The following is a 22,992-nucleotide window of genomic DNA, read 5'->3' on the forward strand; positions in this document are numbered from 1 at the left end:
GCAACTCAAAGTTTTGAGTACTGACAACTTTACTTAGTCTGCAACAATATTTAAACAGCTGAAAAAGTGAAGTGAGTGTGGCCAAGTATGGTATTCCATACTCGGAATTAGTGCTCTGCATTTAACCCATCCAAGTGCACACACACACCCAGAGCAGAGAGCAGCCATTGCTGTGGCGCCCGGGGGATCGGTGCCTTGCTCAAGGGTCTCACCTCAGCTGTCGTATTGAAGGTGGAGGAGAGCACTAATCCTTGACTCCACCCCACCTACAATCCCTGCTGGTACTGAGGCTCAAACCGGCGACGTTTGGGTTACAAGTCCGAGTCTCTAACCATTAGGCCACAACTTGAATATTTTGGATTGATGTCGAATCCAACTGCCGTGCCCTGCGAGTGCGAACGTCTGGGACTCTGGGTATCTGAGTGAAAGCGTCTGAGTGGTGCACGTTCAGCAATTACGTCACATTTAGGTATAAACCGGCACTAGAGGGCATATGTTTAAAATTAAAATATTAGAGTAGGGTTGCATCTATTTATTCAAGTCCCCTAAGCTCTAAACTTTAGCGTAGTTGTAAAAACTCAAAAAAGTTTTTTACTGTTAACTTAAATCTCTGATAGAGGTTGAATGAACTCAAAAATATTAGTTAGTTCAACTTTTTGGCACATTTTGAGTACCAGGTACTTTCCATTACAAGTTAGTTATACTGTTTGGGTTTACAGTGTGGGGTTGCCATAGTGAAATCAAATAAAAACCACGTTGCACAACCTAGATGCACAAAGGGCCATTGTCAAACAAGATGCTCCTTTCTCTACAAATATGCAGTGTTTATTTATAGTGAACTTCCCAAACGTGACTTAGCTAGCACAGACATGGACAGTTTCCCATAAGTTATGTAAAACCTTCAGTTTCTCTACGAAACTCGCTGAACTTGTGGTATTTATCATACTGTATATCATAGGTGTATTTAGTTTTTCATAATTTATGCATTTAGAGAGGCTGTCATAAAAGGACAGAGCCTGAGGAATTGCACGTCGTCGATCAGATAAGGTCAGCAATTGTAAAAAAGAGATGTTTTCATTCATTCACTTTTACCGTTTACAATAACTTCAATAAAAGTGTTTTATTGCAATATTGATTCCAACGTGATCAGTAAAGTGAAATGCTTCCTCTGCAGAACAAATAATAAAAATCTACTATGCAATTTGACCTGTGCATTCTTTGATTGCCATTTTAATAGCCATACAGCCAGTAATAAGTCGTATTTATTTGAGGACAAATATGCATCTCATTCAGAAACATCTATGGCCATTATGCTTTTAATCACTTAAAATAATATTTTTCTCTGCAAATACCCTTCATTAAAGGATTTTATAAAATTTCCAAAGCATTAATTGATTATAAGTACAGAAGAAATCAAACTCTTGCATCATTTCTTTCTTTTCCATTTACTTCCTTTTGACATTTTATGAGTTATTTTGACAGTTAACTGTGTGGCATTTACGTTCTAACAGAGATAACGCCTGAGATAACACCTAGGAATTTATATACAATGGTATAATGTTTATTAAAGATTATTCTAGGTCTAATGTTTATCTTAGATCAGCTGTAAGCCATTCAGAACTGACAAATAAATTAGCATTGGTTTAATAAAAAAGTACATAATTGTGCAACCTTGTGAATGACAATGTCACATTAAATGTCAAAACTGTCATGGTTCTGCCCCACCTTGTCTTGCTTCTCTTGACCTAGTGGCAGAACCATGATAGAACCTCTTGTTTTATGTGGAGAGTGACATTTTGTCCCTCATGGTCTTCCACTCTCCGGTGTGGCGTCTCTGTTCCCGCCCTTTCGTCTCGTTATTGTTTGTTAATTAGTTCATGTCCTGCACCTGTCCCCTCTTGATTTTTCCCCTTTATTATGCCCTTGTGTCTTCTGTCTCGTGCTGGTTCATTGTTCTGTTGTGTTCTGTTTGTGTCATGTGGGTGAGTTACTGTTCTGTAGTTAGTTTAGTTTATTGTGGTTATGTCAAGTGTTGTTATTATTTCTAGTCTAGTTAGTCCCTGTCCTTGTTGCTATGTTTTGTTATGTTCCCCCACGTGGGTCTTTGTTTTGTATTTTTTAGTTATAATTAAAGTCTGTCTTGTTAACCCCTTACCCGCTGTCTGCACTTGGGTCCTCTGTCCTTGTCCTCACCACCCACGTTCATGACAGAATGAACCAGCCATTCTGGACCCAGCAGACAGAGGGATCTCAGCGGGAGGGGTCGATGCCGCCGGACTCCCTTGGAGGGTAGAGGCCGCTGGGCTCCATTCCAGAGTCGGGACCGCCGGACTCCCTTCCGGGGTCGAGACTGCCGGAACTCCGTCCAGGATCGAGACCTCCGGGCTCCCTTCCAGGGTTGAGGTCGTCGGATTCCCCTCCAGGGTTGAGGCCGCCGGTGTCCTGTTCCCGCTGAAGATCCCTGCCGGCCTCCCAGCTGGTGCCCAGGCCTGTCGAGTCGACTGTTTGTGTGTTTGTCCTTGTTTGCTGCCCAGCTGCCAGAGAGCGCTGCCCAGCCGTCGGAGATGCTGCCCAGTTGCCAGAGAGCACTGCCCAGCCGCCGACATCCTGTCCTGTCATGTCGACATCCAGGCCTGCCCAGCCGGTGATAGCTGGTCTCCCAGCCGGCCATCCAGCCGGCGCCATGTTCTGTCCAGCCGGCCATCCAGCCGGCGCCATGTCCTGTCCAGCCGGCCATCCAGCCGGCGCCATGTCCTGTCCAGCCGGCCATCCAGCCGGCGCCATGTCCTGTCCAGCCGGCCTTCCAGCCGGGCCATGTCTGTCCAGCCGGCCATCCAGCCGGGCCAGTTGTCCAGCCGGCCATCCAGCCGGGCACATGTACTGTCCAGCCGGCCTCCAGCCGGCCCATGTAGTCCAGCGGCCTTCCAGGGCCATGTCCTGTCGCTTCCGCTGCCACGCCGCGCCTTCGTGCCGGCACCATGTCTTTGTTTGGACTTTTTTCCATGTATCACGTTTTTGGTCGTGTTTTGATAATGTTTTTTTTGCACAGTCTGTCTATCTTTGTTCTGGAGCATCAGGATGCTCTCCTTAAGAGGGGCTTCTGTCATGGTTCTGCCCCACCTTGTCTTTGTCATGACTTGCTTGTGCTGCTGTTCGACGTATGTCTGTCTAGTCAATTGTTTGTTTTCCTCGGTTTAAAGGGCTTCTCATCTAACACCCTTCGAGACTTGCACTACAGTAAATCATATCTTCAAGATGGCGCCGCGGATGGCTGCCTCGGTTTGGAGTGCTCTAGTACTTATGTCTTTTTTGTTTGTTTTTCCTGTTTTAAGCTACTCTTCTTCTATCACTTTACCAGGGACGAATTGCTTAACATTAAGCAATGCCCTTCTATCAATCTTTTCCCTAAATTTGAAAATTCAGACGTCTTACTGGACATTTTACTCGGAGGAGCGGCAGCTCTTACAAACGCTCTAAAAGACGCAAGCGGGGAAAGGAGCGGGTGCGCTCGTCAGACTCCGACGACGCGGATTTAGGACCCCGCTGCCGAGTATACACCTGGCGAATGTCCGCTCCCTTACCAACAAAACGGACGAAATACTCTTACTCACCAGGACAAACAAAGATTTTTCCAACTCCGCTGCGCTGTGTTTCACAGAAACATGGCTCAATGACACCATACCGGACAGCGCGTTACATCTGCCGGGTTTTCAGCTGTTCAGAGCGGATCGCATTGCCGAGTCAACAGGGAAGACACGTGGTGGTGGATTATGTTTTTATATAAACGAAGGTTGGTGCAGAGATATAACAACACTGAAGAAGATGTGCTTTTCGTACTTAGAAGCGTTCTCTATCAACTGCAAACCTTTTTATTCGCCACGCGAGTTTTCCTCGTTTATTCTCGTGAATGTTTACATTCCTCCACATGCTTGTGCGAGCGCGGCGCTGCAACAGCTGGCGGATTACATCACTGACACGGAGCAGCAACACCCGGATTCTCTTATTATTATTATTGGGGACTTTAACAGAGCAAACCTCTCCCGTGAGCTGCCAAAATACAGGCAGCATATCACATGCCCCACCAGAGACAGCAACATTCTGGATCACTGTTACACCACAATACGGGATGCATACCACTCTGTTCCCAGAGCAGCTCTGGGTCTCTCTGATCATTGCCTGGTTCATCTTCTTCCGACCTACAGACAGAAGCTTAAATCTGCCAAGCCTGTAGCAAGAACAGCAAAGAGATGGAGCAGCGAAACAGAGCGGGCCTTACAAGCCTGTTTCGACTGCACGGATTGGAGTGTCTTTGAAGCTGCAGCCACTGATCTGGATGAGTTAACTGACACAGTGACATCCTACATCAGCTTCTGTGAGGACATGTGTATTCCCACCAGGACTCGCTTAACATACAACAATGACAAACCATGGTTTACAATGAAACTGAGACAGCTTCGTCAGGCCAAAGAAGATGCTTACAGAAGTGGGGACAAAGTCTTGTATAATCAGGCCAAAAACACACTGACAAAGGAGATAAGAGCAGCTAAGAGAAGCTACTCTGAAAAGCTGAAGAACCAGTTTTCAGCCAACGACCCTGCATCAGTGTGGAAAGGCCTGAAAGACATTACCAACTACAAGCCATCATCCCCTCAGTCTATGGGTAATCAACGACTGGCTGACGACCTGAACGACTTCTATTGTCGTTTTGAAATGCAGAGTCTCACCCTTCACACCCGCCCTGACCCTATCTCTGCTATACCATTAACACCTCCTCTTGACATTCAACCTGCACTTAAGATCTGCGAAGAGGATGTTTGCCAGCTTTTCCGCAAACAAAAGATCAGAAAAGCACCAGGCCCAGACAATGTCTCACCCTCCTGCCTGAAAGTCTGTGCGGAGCAGCTGTCGCCCATCTTCACTAATATTTTTAACAGATCTTTGGAGCAGTGTGAAGTCCCTTCATGCTTCAAACGCTCCACCATCATCCCTGTACAGAAGAAACCCAAAATATCTGGACTTAATGACTACAGGCCTGTTGCTTTAACATCTGTGGTCATGAAGTCATTTGAGAGACTTGTACTGGCCCACCTGAAGGACATCACCAGACCACTTCTTGATCCCCTCCAGTTTGCTTACCGAGCAAACAGGTCTGTGGACGATGCAGTAAACATGGGACTGCATTACATCCTACAACACCTAGACAGACCAGGGACTTACGTCAGGATCCTGTTTGTAGACTTCAGCTCGGCCTTCAACACCATAATCCCAGACCTCCTCCTGCCCAAGCTTACCCAGCTCTCTGTGCCAACCTCTACCTGTCAGTGGATTATTAACTTCCTGTCGAACAGGCAGCAGCTAGTGAGGTTGGGAAAATTTAAATCCAGCACATGTACCATCAGCACCGGAGCTCCTCAAGGATGTGTTCTTTCTCCACTGCTATATTCACTCTACACAAACGAATGCACCTCTACAGACCCTTCTGTCAAACTCCTGAAGTTTGCAGATGACACCACAGTCATTGGCCTTATTCAAGACGGTGATGAATCTGCCTACAGAAAGGAGGTTGCTCAGCTGGCTGCCTGGTGTAGTCAAAACAACCTAGAGCTGAATGCATTCAAGACAGTGGAGATGATAGTGGATTTCAGAAGGAACCCTCCATCACTTCCTCCCCTCACCATCCTGGACAGCACTGTGGATACTGTGGAGTCATTCAGGTTCCTGGGCTCCACCATCTCTCAGGACCTGAAGTGGGAGTCCCACATAGACTCCATTGTAAAGAAGGCCCAGCAGAGGTTATACTTCCTCCGTCAATTGAGGAAGTTCAACCTACCACAGGAGCTACTGACCCAGTTCTACTCAGTGGTCATCGAATCTGTTCTGTGCACTTCAATTACTGTTTGGTATGGCTCGGCCACCAAATCAGACCTACGAAGACTACAACGGACAGTTCGTAGTGCTGAGAAAATTATTGGTGCTCCTCTGCCCACACTTCAGGACCTGTACGATTCCAGAGTGAAAAACAGGGCAAGAAAAATCATCATTGACTCCACACACCCAGCACACAAACTCTTTGATCTGCTGCCCTCTGGCCGGCGCTTTAGAGCACCAAACACCAGGACTTCCAGACACAGAAGCAGCTTCTTCCCCCAGGCAATCTCCCTCCTAAACAGATAACTGCTCCTTAAGAGCAATATTCCACTTCCACTACTCCTATAGTGTGCACTATAGTGCCTTATTATATCTACATCTTATGTATACATGCATATAACACTACCTCTACTTACTAAATTATCCATTTGCACAAGTGTACATACAATATGTTTATTCTACTATATACTACCCTGTACAATGTCTCTTATATGTTATTATCCCCCATTTTCTGTAAAATAGTCTTTAATTTATATATGCACAATTTAGAATCTTTTAGACTGTAAATCGTATTATATTGTATTGTCATTGTGTTGAATGTCTGTACTAGAAGCTTCCAACACCAAAGAAAATTCCTTGTGTGTGCAAGCACACTTGGCAATAAAGCTCTTCTGATTCTGATTCTGATTCTGATTCTGAACCATGATAGAACCTCGTTTTATGTGGAGAGTGACGTTTTGTCCCTCATGGTCTTCCACTCTCCGGTGTAGCGTCTCTGTTCCCGCCCTTTCGTCTCGTTATTGTTTGTTAATTAGTTCATGTCCTGCACCTGTCCCCTCTTGATTTTCCCCCTTTATTATGCCCTTGTGTCTTCTGTCTCGTGCTGGTTCATTGTTCTGTTGTGTTCTGTTTGTGTCATGTGGGTGAGTTACTGTTCTGTAGTTAGTTTAGTTTATTGTGGTTATGTCAAGTGTTGTTATTATTTCTAGTCTAGTTAGTCCCTGTCCTTGTTGCTATGTTTTGTTATGTTCCCCCACGTGGGTCTTTGTTTTGTATTTTTTAGTTATAATAAAAGTCTGTCTCGTTAACCCCTTACCCGCTGTCTGCACTTGGGTCCTCTGTCCTTGTCCTCACCACCCACGTTCTTGACAGAAACGCAATAACAATGTTTCAGAACTAAGGGTGTAAATACAAATTAATGGAAATAATACAGCAAACACTTTATACTGTAAATCTGATTCGGATTATTTTTTGACTACTGAATCTACTTTATATTGCTTAAAATCTCAGCAAGCACTGATAATTTAGTTCAAAAACAGCATCCTACGGTCCAAAATGTCATATAGGCCTAGGTCAAATATATTCCATCAGGATAGATCACATCTCAGTCAGTCTTAAAAAAGTCAGTAGTACTTTATTTTACAGGCCTGTTTTACATGTATTTATACGATGTACGTACTGTGAAACTTTACAATTACAGGTGTAATTACACCAACCCTGAACCTAACTCAAAACCACATTAGGAAAATTAAGTTTTACGTAAGTGCACACACAAAGTGAAACCAAAAAGTCTTCATAAACGCCCATGTGAACACTAAAAGAAAAGAAAAACGTATGTGAGAAACTGTGAAAATGTATTAGAATGTTTGTTTTTAAGCAGTTAAACCTGAAGTTATAGCCAGTTATAGTTAAGTATAGTATAGCATAGTTTCTTTGATTAATGTCTTCCTTAATAGTCTGAAAAGTCTTTTGTGAAGTTGCATTTAAACAATTCATAATCAGTCATCAGTGCATATTGGCATAAAGCCTTGAACTTGTCACAAATAAATAAGAAGATAGATCTATAAAAAAAGAAAGACATGTTTTAAGTTAATTCTCATATCTCACACTTACACGGGTGAGAAAATCATCCATCCATTGTGTGAGAAGTGCTGGAGAGCCCCACATACTCATGCTGTGAGGAAACCCACTGAAGTTTGGCCAACAGTTACACACCTCTGTTAAACTTTCTATTCATCCTTCCAACATAATCTTTAACATTCAGCAGCAGTAACCATAGTAACTACAATGTTTTAGAGGAAACTACATTGCAATAGTAAAATGTTTGATGTCAAATGTGCATGGTGGCATTTCTGGGTGCTGTACATGATGCTGAGTAACACAGATAAAAGGTGGAGTAATACAAACTGAAGTGTACTGAAGCCAATATAAATAAAGGTGTGGATGATTGGCAGCCTTGTTGGTTTAAAAATCTAAGAATGCTGTATTGTTGTATGAATAGTAACCATTTGTCCAGCATTTTAATAGTTAATTTAGATCCAACACCAGGCTGATATGTGCTGTCAGGCACAGTATCCTGCAGAAACAAACATCAGTTTGAGCAAAGCACACTTTATTTGAAACTCCTTCAAGCACCAGATAAATTGTTCACATGCACAAATCAAAATTTTATCTAATTACATAAAGAATAGAGCAAGATAAATGAAGTTTAGAATACGTTTAGAGATCACAAATATTATTTATAGTTTAACATATGAAATATAATTCTTTAAAAAAATATTCCAATTAAATTTATTTTTACAAGAAAGATCTAAATATTTATCTTGGGTGTTTCAGTACTCGTTGTGAAGTTGACGATACATTTTTGATGATAAAGTTTTTAAATTAGCACGTATGGAATATGCAAGACTTGATAGAGACTTTTATTGTGAAAATAGTCAGCGAAGTCGCTCTCTGTGTAGGTCATAGACAGTCATCAGCTTTACGCACGTTGCTGAATTGAACGGTACCCTTGGCGTGAGATGAATCCATTTTTAAGATAAATTTGTTCAATAATTGAGTTATTTTCAATAATATTGAACATTTGCTTTTGTTGTGTCATTACTGAAGCCTGAAAAATGATTTTGCAAGCCAGCTAACTCCTGCTTTAGCTTGCCATTCATAGTTGAATGATTTTCACTTGAACTGTGAACTTTTAATATTAAGCTTTCAAATTTAAGGGATGTTGCGGAATTTCTGTAGGCACCACAGACAGTTTGCTCAGGTCATTTGGCCATTTTCATTAAGTCAAGGGCAACATGTCTCTAGCTCACCAACACACCAACAAAAGGCAAACTATGGCAGTGCCATAACAGGTAAGATCATAGCAAAAATATATAAATAGGCAAACATAATGGTATGTTGTTGATATATGTAAATTATAATTTTTTGTCCTTATTTCTTACAGAAAGAAAGAAATTTTATGAGAGCGTCTCAATATCACAAGGTGAAGGTATGCATCATCCAGCATGAATTCTCCATAGATCCGCTTAGATCTAAAATTACAAAAAATAAAAAGGATTATGTTGAAAAAAACGGTCTTTTATCTGTAGGAGGTTTGTTTGAAATAAACCTGGACAAGCGGAAGTTGAAGACTCCAGGGGGTACGCTTTTTACAGTGCCCAATGAAGCTCTTGCCATAGCTGTTGCCACAGAGTGGGATGCTCAGAAGGACACACTGAAGTTTTACACCATGCATTTAGTAAGACATTAGATTGTATTGTAGAATGTGAGAGTTTTGTGATTGTACAAGTACTAGAACTAAAACCTGTTTTTGTCCAAACAGACAACTCTTTGCAACACAGCCCTTGATAACCCAACACAAAGAACGAAAGACCAGATGATCTCAGCAGCACTTAAATTTTTGGAGACAGATACTATCTGGTACTGATGTTGATTGGTTTATGACCTGTACTACACGTTTTTTTTAATAAAGATTGTATTAAACCAGACCAGGAATATACTAGTTGATCTCTGCCATTGTAACAACACAGATTATTTAAACTTTAATGGGCGGTTTCCCGGACAGGGATTACATTAAACCAGGACTAGGCTTTAGTTAAATTAGGACATTTATGTAGTCCTAACAAACATGCCTTACAAGAAACATTACTTGTGTGCGTCTTGAGACGAAAGAACGGCACTGATATATTTTAAGATGTGTCAGTGCAAGCTGTTTTCAGTTTAGACATCTCTTAACATTTATTTTAGTCTAGCACTAGTCTTAAACCCTGAACAGGGAACCACCCATACAAGTTTTAATACATTTCCTACTTGCATCTTCTAAGCATCATGACATTTGACATCTACCCACCGTTTAGTTACAGAGTCGACGAACCTCCAGGTCTTGTGGAACTTCAAAAAAACGAATGGGACCCTGTTATGAACTGGATAGAACAAAGGTGACCTTTACAGTTTCACTGTTTGCCAACACACCTCTTTACATAATAATTACAGTAGCCACAATATAAATGTCACGTCTGAATGGCTGTTGTGTTTAGGTACAAAGTAGTCATTGGCTCATCTTCCTGTATAATGGGCCCTCAAATTCCGGAAGAGACTAAGGAGACTTTTCATCAGCACCTTAATTCCTACAATTTTTGGTCTCTGACAGGTAAAGACATAGTGCCGGTGATCGTTTCGCATTTTATATGAATGAACTTCTTTTAAGAGTGTTAATGTGACTGCAGGTCTAGAGTATGTGATCACTCAACTGAAATCATTGGTACTGTCCTTCGGGCTGATTGACAAACACTTAAGTGTGGAGCAAGCCGTTCTCCTTTCCAGACTGGAGGAAGAATACCAGGTATGAAAAATGTTTTGTGTTAACTGTTTAATAATGAAAGATTTGTATCATTTCTCTTGTTTATATAGACATACCGCTTTGTTTTGTCTTAGATCCAGCACTGGGGAAATGTGGAATGGGCTCATGATTATGACATGTATGAGTTGCGGGCACGAACAGCTGCCGGTGCGTTGTTTGTACATCTGTCTTCTGAAAGCACAGCTGTAAAGAAAAAACTTTTACGGGACTGATGAGGCCATGAAACAAGGACAAATAAACACTGTGTGAGACAAAACAAACTGTTTCTTGTTTGCTTTTTATGTTGGGAAAGCATTTTGCATCAAGCTACATTGTTAACACAAACACTGTACGTTTGTATGTATTTAACAGTTACCATTTGCGATGTGTAAATCTTAATTTAATGTCAAAGATGTGAAATTGTTAAGCTTATGTCATTAAGAATTTTCTAAATAAAGACTTAAATGAGTCATGTGCACATTGTGTCACCTCATTCATTTTCCATTACAAAGTGACCCAGACTGACCTTTTATGCAAACATTTCTCTTGAGGTCGAAGACATCAGATTTTTTGTGTACTGTACTTTGACTGTATGTACTATAAACAGTCTGACTCCTATTAGTTATTGTAAATGAATAATATGCATGAAGTGAGGTCAGCAGGATAGCGTCATTTGTACATAGCTCAAACTTTTCTGTAAATGTGGAATCAAACCTTCCACGTTTCCGTTGAATCGAACTCGCAAACCAGCCACTTCTGTCCCTTTAAATAGCTGGCGTGGCGTTTAAATAAAAGACAGCACGTTCGTCCAATAGTATCGTTGCCCTGAATAACACCACCCAATGAGAATCATCCATGGGTGGGATTTGACTGTTTACTGTCTCAATGACTGTTTGTCGGTGGGTATGTTGACAAGATGGAGTTCTTGCTGGGAAATCCATACAGTACTCCGGTGGGGCAGTGCATTGGTATGTTTTTTATCACTGAAATAATGTTCTAAAATCATGTCGTAACAAGTTAAGCTATATAGCGATGCCTGTTTAGCTGAGCGGATGTGCAGAGGCTGTGTGTAGATGTCAGCTAGCTGGCTAACAGCTAATCCTTCATCATGCTAACAATTTCTGACTCATAGTTAGCTCTCAGTAACGTTACGTGTTTGTTTTAAACAGTGATATATTTAATAATTAGAGTATTTATGATTATTTATAGAGGCGAAAATACTTAACGCTAAATTTGTAAGTTAAAATGAGTACACTCACTTACGAGCTGGTACAGTATTAACGTTACCTTACTAGCAGCAGGTGACAACTGCGTCTATCTCACACCCAGTTTAATAGCTTAAGTAACGATTTGTGGCATTGCTCAACTAGCTCGAGACTTGTCTTCGTAGATAACGAGCAAGCAAACAAATTTTGCATTGCATTAATTTCAGAGCATGTCATTAATGCTGATGTTATTAAATAGACTTAATAACAATCAACATAAAAGATGGATTGTTTTAGTGCTTCATTGTGTGTAATAATATCTGTTGCCATAAAAAAATCTTGTTTTATGACCTTCCCTAGAAAGGGCCACTGATGGATCCCTACAAAGTGAGGACTGGACGTTGAATATGGAGATATGTGACATAATTAATGAAACAGAGGATGGGTGAGAAATAAAAGATTTATGATGTATGAAATCCAAATAGCTCTCAACGATTTCATCTGAATGGAATAAAGGAGAGTGATCATGACCATGAGTAGCTTCATGCTTGCTGACTGTCAACATTTTCAGTTCCATTGCTAACAGTATATATTAGAATGGTAATAATGTTCGTTCTTTAAGATGAACAGTAATTTCCAAATATGTATTTGTGGACCCTGACAATGTTTGATTCATTTATAACTCATTATTTACCCAATCATTTCAATTTCATTATGATTTGCTTTTAACTTGAGGGTTGCGTTTTTGATTATCTATATGTTCTATAGGCCTAAAGATGCTATAAGAGCTGTGAAGAAGAGGCTTAATGGAAATAAGAACTACAGGGAGGTGATGCTTACACTCACGGTGAGCTATGGCCAATCGAAACAATACGTTTTATAATTTTATACCTGGCAAATGCCTTAGATTCTCTTGTTAGTTCAGTTCTCATATTCATTTGTATATGTGTTCAGGTTCTTGAGACATGCGTAAAGAACTGTGGGTATCGTTTCCATGCACTCGTCACCACCCGGGACTTCATCGATGGGGTTCTGGTGAAAATCATATCCCCTAAAAACAATCCACCCGCCATAGTGCAGGACAAAGTTCTAGCTCTGATACAGGTACGGCAGAATTCACTCAAATTTTGTATTAAATCCCGTTACAAAGCATCAGGGAAGGCGAAATATGACATGACATTTTTAAACAGAGCGTGTCACGGGGGAGAAAAAGAGAAGGTGCACCATAGGCTTGTTACCCGATGCTCAGTAGTCAAGGAGATCTTCTAATTCGGTGGCACTGGAGTTGTGCTCATGACAACTAAGGAGGATCTGGTTACCAGGTTTGGCTCAAGTGACCAAGGGCGACCTGAATTTGCTTAGTCTGTGATAACTTCCAGTGTGATGCTTTGCACTACTATGATGACACCTTTAGAATCATTTTGTCCAAAGAGCATCAGGCGGGTTTTGTTTCGGAAAGGAAACATGTATGCAAGCACAAACTATTGTTTGGTCTTTTAGTAGTCACCTGAATGCAAAGAGAATACTTTAATACACAAATAATAACAAGGTCATTCTTCCTATATATAAAGATCTGAGCACTTTTTCCCTTGTAGGCTGTAAACGTTTTTTTTGTAGTTTATACCACAACTGCGTTGTGGTAATGTCTATTCTGTAGCATTTCAAGTAGTAACACGAAAAGTATATGAAGAATTTGCACATACTTTGTTTGTCAGGCTTGGGCAGATGCCTTCAGGAGTAGTCCGGATTTGACAGGAGTGGTCCACGTCTATGAGGAAATGAAAAGGAAGGGTATAGAGTTTCCTCGTTCTGACTTGGAGACCCTGTCCCCCATTCACACACCACAACGGGTATGTGGTGACATCAGCAACATTATAGCTTGTTTGGCTCTTTTATTCTTATTTACTATTCCAATAATAATGTCAGAGCTCTGAAAAAATATTCTGTCCCCTTATCATTTAAATAAGTATATAGCTATACTAACCCCTCTTATCTCTGCTCTTGTTCTTATTGTGTTGCACTGCTGATAACAGGTGCAAAGTGCTCCAGAAATAGAGCAGCAGAAATACAGCGCCCCAGTCCAGCCTAAACCACTGCCTCTCCCTGGTCCCGCCCCCGCCCCTTCTTTCTCTGCACCTGTGACCCACACTTCTCCACAGCTGCCCAATCTCCACATCTCTGGACCTATTAACCCGTCCCCTGAACAGGTAACGTTGAACATCCAGTTTCACTTCATCAGTATTTGAAATGAGTTTAAATGAGATGGATTGCTGTATGTTTTGTCAGATTGCATAATAACACGGTGTAATGTTGTGGTTTAGATTTGTAAGCTGCGCAGTGAGCTCGACATTGTGCGTGGGAACACTAAGGTGATGTCGGAGATGTTGACAGAGATGGTTCCAGGTCAGGAGGATCCATCTGATCATGAGCTTCTGCAGGTTTGTCGTTCAGATTTTTTTCTCTGTGTACTGCGTTTGCTGTTATTACGCTTCGGATCTATTTTGGGTGATCTGATTATATTCGGTTGTAAATGTGGTACAAAACATTTAGGGAAATTCTAGGCTGATTATTTGTGATCTCACACCCAGGATGGATCTTTAAGCCACGTGTAAATAGGGCCATTGTGATGTTTTATATTCCTGAACTTTCAAAAGAGCAATAGAAGGCCACTAGAGGGAGTATCTGTATTACAATACATTTGCTGCTTGTGTTTGTAGGAGTTGAACAGGACATGCAGGGCCATGCAGCAGAGGATGGTTGAGCTCATCTCTCGCGTGTCCAACGAGGAAGTCACAGAAGAGCTCCTGCACGTTAATGATGACCTCAACAACATCTTTTTAAGATATGAGAGGTGAGACGCAGCAGGATGAAATTACCCTTGTGTGATGCTTCATTATAAAGCTGTTTTAGTGAGATTAAGCAGTTCTTATTGTTCACTTTTCGTGTTCTCTTTAGATATGAGAGGTTCCGATCTGGCCGAACATCTCAAGGCATTAACAATGGGGTATGTTGCATTTTATCTGTGTAATAGCATCACCTTGTGCTTTTATTTCACGTAGCTCATGTTAAAGGCACAGCTCATGGATATCATTCCCTTTCCTCTCCATCACTTGCTTTTTGCGTCACAGTATTCTGTGAGAATGTACGTTTGCTGTGGGATGCAAGCAAACACTTTCATTATGTGCCGTTAGCACTAGGAGATTGCATGTTGGTATTATTTATGGTGTGGTTTTTCTGTTTTGTGATTTGTTTTTCTTACTTTTTGTTATTGCTAGCTGAGGGAGGCAAGTATATGAGTCATCTATTGCAAGCCTTTTACTTTTATAGTCATGTAGATGCTATAGAATGTTGAGTCAGTGTTGGCTAGAACATTCTTTGTATGTTGCATCTTGCATGCGTTACCATAAACCTTCATTCGCATGTAGACTAGAAGGTCGGATTCCCAGCCTGTGATTGTCACCCACAACCCCTCATTTTTTCCCCACTAGTTCCTCATGGGTCAGGACCAGATCATGTTTTTTTCTTTTTGGAGTCAAACCCACATCTCTATGAGCACCAATGCTCTCATGAACGTGTAGTAGACATTTCAGCATGTGTTTTATTTAAATTGAACAGTTGAACTGACTAATAGGAATTTGTCTATGACAGCAGTTTCCGATGACAGCATATGTCTTTCAGGCCAGTGGTTTTCAAATTGGGGGCTGATGGATCTAGAGGGGGCGCAGTTTTGTGGCATTTTATGAAATTAAAAATGTATGATCAATTTTGAAAGAAAAATAAGACCACCAACCAAATAATTGATGTTCCAGCATTGTATAGTTAAATGTGTTTTTGTTTTAATTCAAATTCTATGTTTAATATTAGACACAAGTCTTTATTTGGGGGGGTCCACAAAGCGATACAGGGGGGCCTTACAGTGGAAAAGTTTGAGAACCACAAAAAAGCATTAAGCTGAACATTTTTCAATAATTTAGCAACTTATGCCAGATAAAAATAATGTCCTACAGTAAGTAACCATCAGCATCCCTCTCATGAGCACCCCTAACCCTCTGTCCACACCAGACGTGACGTGATGCAGCAACATTATTTAACACATTTCTTACATAGAATTCTTTGTAAATAACATGGAAATTTTTTTTAGTTAAGTCTGGTGTGGACATAATGTGATGCTCTGTATTCTCGTACAGCTCACTTCACCAGTATTGTCAACGCTCTATATTTTATTTTACAATAACTAGACTTTCTCTCCACGTAATAAGTTGTAAATTGTTGCATATTGTGAAGTTTAACTTGAGGGTTGCATCCCACCCATTCATCTCACACAGCCCTCAGCCTATAGATCTAAACTGACAGCACTCAGGTGCTCTCTGTAGTGGTCCATCCAGTAAACCAGTGTAAAAATGTTCATGTAGTGTTAGACAGACAATGAACGTTCTTTAAAGTGTTGGTTGTAAATTTGCAACTTTTTGGAATCGTGATTATATTCCCAGGTCCTGAATGAAGCTACAGAAGATAACCTGATTGATCTGGGACCAGGGTCTCCAGCAGTTGTCAGCCCCAGGATCAGCGCAACTCCTCCTTCCAGTCTCCCTCCCTCTGTGGCACCAGTTCGCTCTGCTTCTCCCGTCACACTTGCCTCCAGACTGGCTGGTTTGGGTGAGTCTTGTACTTTGGTCCGCTGTGTCCTTTACATTAAAATAGCCAGAGAGAAGACACCATTTCATTTTCTCCTTAAGCTGATGTAAGTTGATGATGTTAAAATGAATTATGGCTTTACAGATGTCGGTTCGGATAGTGTGAGTGGCACCTTGAGCTCACTGGCCAGTTGTCAACCCCAAGATGACTTTGACATGTTTGCCCAGACCAGGACTGGCACCATTCCTGACCAGCGAAAGAAGTATGAAACGTATCTCTTTTTTTTTTCAATCTGTTTGTATCAGTTGATGTCATAACTAAGGCTTGACAGTTAAACAGCCAAAGCAGTCTTTACACTACAAATGCAGCAGGAAAAAGATGCAATGACAGGTTTTTAAGTTAGGTGTTGAAGAATTGCTATAGTCGGTAGCAGTACATTACACGCTCCGGTGCTGATTGTTGATTCTCACACTCAGACGCTAGAAAACAAGATGTGTGCTGATTGTCCTGACAACAGCAAAATGCGTTCAAACACCTTCCTAAATATAAATAGCAAAAAAAAACATTTAATTTGACACAGCATGACAGAAGTAAGGGTCAATTGGCAGGAAACCCCATCACTCAAAAGAGTTCACCCAAAAATGAAAATTCTTGAACCATTTACTCACCCATAAACATTAAAACAATAGCCCCAATTGACTTTAATTGTTCACAAAGCCAGGGAGACATTTCTCAAAATATCTTTTTTTATGTCATATACTGTACATGTTTTGACATGAGGGTAAATAAGTGATGCTTGAACACATGTTTGTTGTTGATAATAATAATGTGATTTGACTTTATGGTAATAAAACCAGACAGAACTAAAATCAAATAGATCATTTCACTAGTCATTTTAATGTAGGAAAGTCACCTGTCATGCTTAAAGACAAGCAAACAATCAGGTTTTCCAAGTACCCAGGGAAGTTTAATGTGCAGCGCTGCCATAACAATGAGTCATACTGAAAACACTTCATTTCAAATATAAAAAAAGAAGAATTAGCAGTTAGCATAATGCTACTGAAAGAACAATCAAAATGTATCATTATCTGAATAAAACATGTTGACATATTGTAGATGTTAATTGTATGTATTAAAAGAATAGTTCACCCAAAAATGAATTTTAATCCATAATTTGCTCACCCTAATGCTGTTTGGTATGACTTTCTTTCTTCAGCAATTTAATTCTGAAAAATATCTCTTCCTATCTTTGTAATGTCAATGAAAAGTGGCCCTTTTTTGAAGCTCCAAAATAGTGCATATATTAGGGATGCACAATATATCATCGGCCATATTGATATCTACCAATAAATGGACATTTTTAATGTTATCGGTTATCAATCTGATAATTAAATCATACCGATATATTAAAGCAGATAAATTATATTATATTATATACATTATATTTAAATGTTTTCTGTAGTGAACGTTTTTAAATAAAAGCAGTTGCCCACTTTTTGCATTTTGTTTCAGGCTCAGAAAACTGTATACTAATATTAAGATTCTGTATATCGGCCAATATGTGATCAGTTAGCTATTATTATTTTGTGCTTATTTCGCGAAGATAGGTGTGGCAAATTCATTTTTGGGCGAACTATTTCTTCAAGTGGGAATTAGTCTGATAAGAGTTTTTAGCTTGTTTACTCACACAGTGTTGGTTTTTGAATTGTCAGTGTGCCATTTGAGGACACAAAGGCTTCTAGCGGAGTGGCCCCAACTTTGGATGTCAGACAGCACAACACTGGGGTGAGTGTTTTTGTGACGCTTTGTGTGTGTTTGAATCAAACTTTGTTTTGTGAACATCATGTTGAAGTGTTACAAGCATGTGAACAATTTAATTTTGAAGGGATGAATGTACACGGTAGACAATTGTGTAGTTATAGAGGGTTTCATCAGACTCACATGCCTGGCCCGAAATTAACTTCTGGTCTGTGTTTGGTTATAATATACAATCTTTTTTTAATATTTAATTGTATATTAATTGTATTAAATGAAATAAAAACTACTCAGCAGTTATAGATTCTATGCGGAGGTCTACCGGAAGTTAAGTTTGGGCCACACAAAGTTTGTTTATGTTGTTGCCCCTAAAACCGTCTATAGAGCATCACCACCCCAGCCAGGAGGAAGGATATGACATTCAAGTCATGCCTAAATGATTCCAGCTGATTACATTTTAGTTAAAGGTTAGACACATTAGAAGCAAGAGGTCAAATGCACTTTTATTTTGTATTTTTTTACTTTGTTTTATTTAGTGAGCGGAAGCAGTTTTGTTGGCTGCAATTGGCCATGCATGTGTCTATGGTTTTTGTTAAGACTTATGTTCAAGTTTTTTGTTTGTTTGTTTTGTTTTTATTTGTTTTGTTTGATTTGTTTGGTTCCGGCCCATGTTTGGGTCCATAGGCAGCTGTTGACCAGTCCTCTGTCATGGATGACATTGAGGAATGGCTCAGTACTGACGTGGTGAGATTTCCTTTTTGTTTCTTTTATTTCGCATTTTCGTTTCTACCTCAGGACTTAACATGAGCTTCTTTAAAAAGAAATATGCATTTTACTACATATTTCTTTTTGTTTGCCTTATAATTCTTGACTGATGATCTCATACCTTTTTAAGGTCACTAACTATTTTTCTTGTATGGTGTGTATGGTGTTGTTTATTTAACCGTGGTCCTTTTTTGGGATATACTTACAGGTTTCTTTTTTATTTAAAGCCTGTTGAACATATACTTGCTGACATCCTTTTATCTCTTTCAGTTTCTATACTAATGCCTCTCTTGAGTGTTTATCTGGGAATGATGTTTGGGCAATATTGCATTACTTGATCTAGGTTCAAATACCTTCCAAGCATTCATGCACTAAATCTTTGTTCTTTTGCTCTTCAGAAAGGAGATGAAGGAGAAGAGGGTGTGACAAGTGAAGGTAGGAAAAATTATTCAGTCGTATTCATAGTAAAATGTCATTCACTTTATTTTAGCATACGAATGATCAGCACAATCCATTTCAGTTTAATTGAATAAAATCCATATCTTTTTATTGAAGTTAAACATAAATTTTACGAAGTTCTTAATGTTTTGTTGTTGTTTTGTTGTGTTTAATGCTGTTTTTTTTTCACTTTCACACACTTTCTTCCAGAGTTTGACAAATTTTTAGAGGAGAGGGCCAAAGCAGCAGAGATGGTGCCCACACTGCCGACGCCCCCTAGCGACGAGCTTTCTGCTACTGCAGGCGCCGCTGCGAACGCAAGTAAAAAGGCGGGACGGTCTGAGGACACCCTGTTTGCCGTGTAGATAAGTGTCAGTTTTTCTGGGGTGGCCCAGCATTCTGTGTGCGTGTGATGGGTCAGGCGCTTAGCAGATCCATCAGCCTCCCCTCTTTCCTTCTGCTACCTGCATTTCCAGCACAATCGACACTATCACGGTGTTCACTGAACTGTTTCATGATAGTACGCATTTTCATATTGGACATTTTCATACTCTATAAAATTCATTCCATTGAAAGTGCTGTAGAAGAATATCCCCTGTATCTCCCTCCAAAAAAATATTGTTCCATGTGGGTTTGAGAGGTTGATGTCTATTTTTTTAATGAATATTTGTGATTTAGAACAAGACGATTCATGTTAAGTCTACTGCGAGATCTGACCATGTTTACCTTTGTGTTCACTGTGATCCTGCATGCAACAGCAGAAAATTCCTATTTGTGTTTTCTCAATCTTTAAAGGGATCTTAAAATATTTATTTTAGTTTACTTTCCAAATGAGTTATTTTAAAGGGATAACTTTAACTTGGTGTTATTTATTGTGGAATTTCCAGATTATACCTCTAAGTTTTATGTTAGCGTTTCAATATGCACATTCGGACTCATTTTTACAAAATTTTCACTCGGAGCTTAAAATTGCATTCTTTTACACATGGATAGTGATTTCTAATACCAAGCTCTGGACAGGACAAAACAGGCATGGTGACAGTATTCCACTTTTTTCTTTTTTAACAAGCTATTCACATATAACACAACAAGCTATTCCATTGGTATTTTATTTGAAAGGCAAATTTCAAATTCAAAACAAATTTCACAAACTGAACATTGTGCTGTGTAATTGTTTTAGAGGGAAGTGTCATGTCCGTATCACATCTTTAAACTACACCGGTCGTACCAGAAGGGAAATTTCGATAATTTCACTGGATACTTTTAAATGTTATTATTTTTCTTGGCAAAATCATTGTCTATTTGAACAAATTGATAGGAAAAATAATGATGTATTTGTATTTTAATTTGCACTGAAAGCATTATTCGCCTTTTGGCTGTTCAAAGGTTTAAAAATGTAAAATATCGCTCTTTTCAATGCTGCCTATTATAAGACGGAAAACAAATGAAGTTAGAGGAGTGATGGTGACTGCAAGGCAGCTTAAATTGGATTTTACATTGCACAACTGCAGCAGAAATGGTGTTAAGCTTAGCGTTCTTATTAGGAAAGGAAATGGATCTGCCTTAAAGAACAGAATGTAGGGCGTTTTAACAGCTAATGGTCATTGATGTTCGGTACTCATGTTCGCACATTTGAACTTTTGTTGGTGAGGTAAATGTGCTAATGAAATATCTGTTTGAGTCTCTCGCTTGTGTGTACATAGTGCTTTGACGGACCAAATGTTTAACTTGAGCAAACATTAGCAAATATTTTGAGCGTAGAGTCAACAACCTTATACATATATGGCTTGTAGATTCCAAAGAGGTTGAAGTTATGTTCGTAAAAGATTTTATTTGTATAAGTGGACGCAAAATCGCAAATCAAAGGGACAGTGCACTTTTTGTTTGCACGGATAATAATTTTCTATGATTTCACACTACACAAATGATGTAATATAATAACCCCAGATCTTTTAAGTAACTAAGCTGTGGCCCTTTTGCTCTTGTAATGTCAGTGATGTTACTGTGGAGTTTTATTGAGGATCGCCCTCTTCGGCAGATTTTTGGAGAGTTCATTGTGCTTGTGAACTTTACAGTTTGGCCAAACGCAGGTGTGCAGTTTGTTAAAGGAAAACAGCGTCAGGTTATAAAGTACACTGCAAAAAAAAAACAGTTAAAAAAAGTAAGTAAAAGTAATTTCCCTGTAAGATTACATGTCTTTTTCTGTAGTTTTACGGTTTAGGCCGTATTTCCAAAAATAAACTTATAAAACTTTCTGTAAAAAAATGAAATTTTCTGGCAGCTGGGGCAGCAGAAATAAACGTAAAATAAAAAAATATTTCCCCGTAAAGTTATGTTTTCCATGTTTTTCTTGTAAATTTTCGGTCTTTTTCTGTAATTTTACACTTAAAAAAAAAACAGTAAAATTCTATAAGAATTACAGTTTTTTTGACATTATATGTGGAAAATCTGTAGAAAATAACAGAAAAATTATGTAAAATTACGTTTTTTTGTGGATGTTTGGGAGAAGTAGTAAAATGGGAAGCATTTTACGCATTTAATTCTCTGGATATGAGGTTGCCTAATAATGCAAGCATTAAAATACTGGGGCTTTTATTTATTTCTATCAATATCCCAGAGACTTGAGGGATACCGTTTGATGTGTTTTTTTCAAGAGAGATGTAGATCTTAACATATATTCATTAATATACACTAAATTCTATTTAAAACACGGAAAGACTATATTTCCCATGGTTGCTAACTATCCCTTTGATATGCTGTTGTTAATATTCGTTTATAACACTATTGCATAGTGGCTCATTGTGACATTAAGGAATATGTAACTTCTTGGAAATGGTTATTTATCACGTTATCAGCAACTACGTTTATTGAAGGTTTTTCAGCAACATGTGCAATTGCATCTATAAATACTGCACTACAGTTTGATATTAAGTAAGTTTGGCTGTAAATCTATCTCTGAAATGTACAGTTTGAGAATGTAAAACAATTTATTTTGATGAATCAGTATTGATTACTGTATATTAGTATGAAGGGACTGTAAAGATCAAAATCATGTGATTTGTTTCCACATTTTGCTTAATTGACTAGGGTTTTCAAGCTGGGGGGGTAAATCTTTATCTTACAAGGTATCTTCTAAATTCTATTCCCAATATGTGGTCAGATTACTACAATGTTTTTTTTTTTACTGTTGACAGCGTTTCTTTATGGCACCTTTCTTCTCTTTGATGTTTTTGGAGTTGTGTGTGTCTATGTTTGAACAGCTCCTAATATCCTGATATCCGTTACACACCATTTATTCTGTATCTAAGGAAGTGAGAGAATCAAGCTGTCCCAAATGCTGCATTTCTGTAAAAGCTGACAATGCAGTGTGTGCGTGCGTGCGCGTGTGTGTGTGTGCGTGCGTGCGTGCGCGAGAGTGTGTGAGTGAGAGAGCGAGTGTGTGTGTGTGTGTAGGGGGCTGGCGCAAGTTTTCTCTTAACCAGCAATCTTTGCTGTGATCTTGGTTTGCAGATTGTGCTGGTTGTTGGTCCGTGTGCTTACCTGTTGTTATACCTCAAGTTGCGCTCTGTACTGTTTGATTCATGCATGTGTTGAACTCCAATAAAATATACCAAGTTGGCGATATGTTACAAGCCTTTTTTTTTAATATTAGTATATAGGATTTACTGTAGACCACTTCACAAGGAGTGAACGCTAATCTAGAAG

General features: G+C 39.5%; 2 protein-coding genes across 3 annotated transcripts; both read left to right on the top strand.

The window, feature by feature from the left end:
* Window positions 1–8,594: 8,594 nt before the first annotated feature.
* On the top strand, window positions 8,595–10,961 carry atpaf2 (ATP synthase mitochondrial F1 complex assembly factor 2). The gene is made up of 8 exons (XM_057358883.1): window positions 8,595–9,002; window positions 9,095–9,139; window positions 9,240–9,388; window positions 9,473–9,570; window positions 10,008–10,088; window positions 10,188–10,300; window positions 10,377–10,492; window positions 10,585–10,961. Exons 1-8 carry the CDS (start codon window positions 8,870–8,872, stop codon window positions 10,720–10,722), a joined length of 873 nt encoding a protein of 290 aa, XP_057214866.1. The 5' UTR covers window positions 8,595–8,869; the 3' UTR covers window positions 10,723–10,961.
* A 404-nt stretch (window positions 10,962–11,365) lies between these two features.
* Window positions 11,366–22,904, top strand: tom1l2 (target of myb1 like 2 membrane trafficking protein). 2 transcript variants are annotated; one of them, XM_057358726.1, is made up of 15 exons: window positions 11,366–11,457; window positions 12,055–12,139; window positions 12,463–12,541; window positions 12,649–12,798; window positions 13,410–13,544; window positions 13,728–13,901; window positions 14,016–14,132; window positions 14,412–14,545; window positions 14,650–14,698; window positions 16,185–16,350; window positions 16,474–16,591; window positions 18,042–18,114; window positions 18,769–18,828; window positions 19,248–19,284; window positions 19,498–22,904. In XM_057358726.1, exons 1-15 carry the CDS (start codon window positions 11,406–11,408, stop codon window positions 19,650–19,652), a joined length of 1,584 nt encoding a protein of 527 aa, XP_057214709.1. In that variant the 5' UTR covers window positions 11,366–11,405; the 3' UTR covers window positions 19,653–22,904. The 2 variants fall into 2 exon arrangements, with proteins under 2 accessions (XP_057214709.1, XP_057214710.1); XM_057358727.1 differs by lacking the exon at window positions 18,769–18,828.
* Window positions 22,905–22,992: the final 88 nt, after the last annotated feature.

Source organism: Triplophysa rosa, linkage group LG18 (genome assembly GCF_024868665.1).
Source record: "Triplophysa rosa linkage group LG18, Trosa_1v2, whole genome shotgun sequence".
NCBI lineage: Eukaryota > Metazoa > Chordata > Actinopteri > Cypriniformes > Nemacheilidae > Triplophysa > Triplophysa rosa.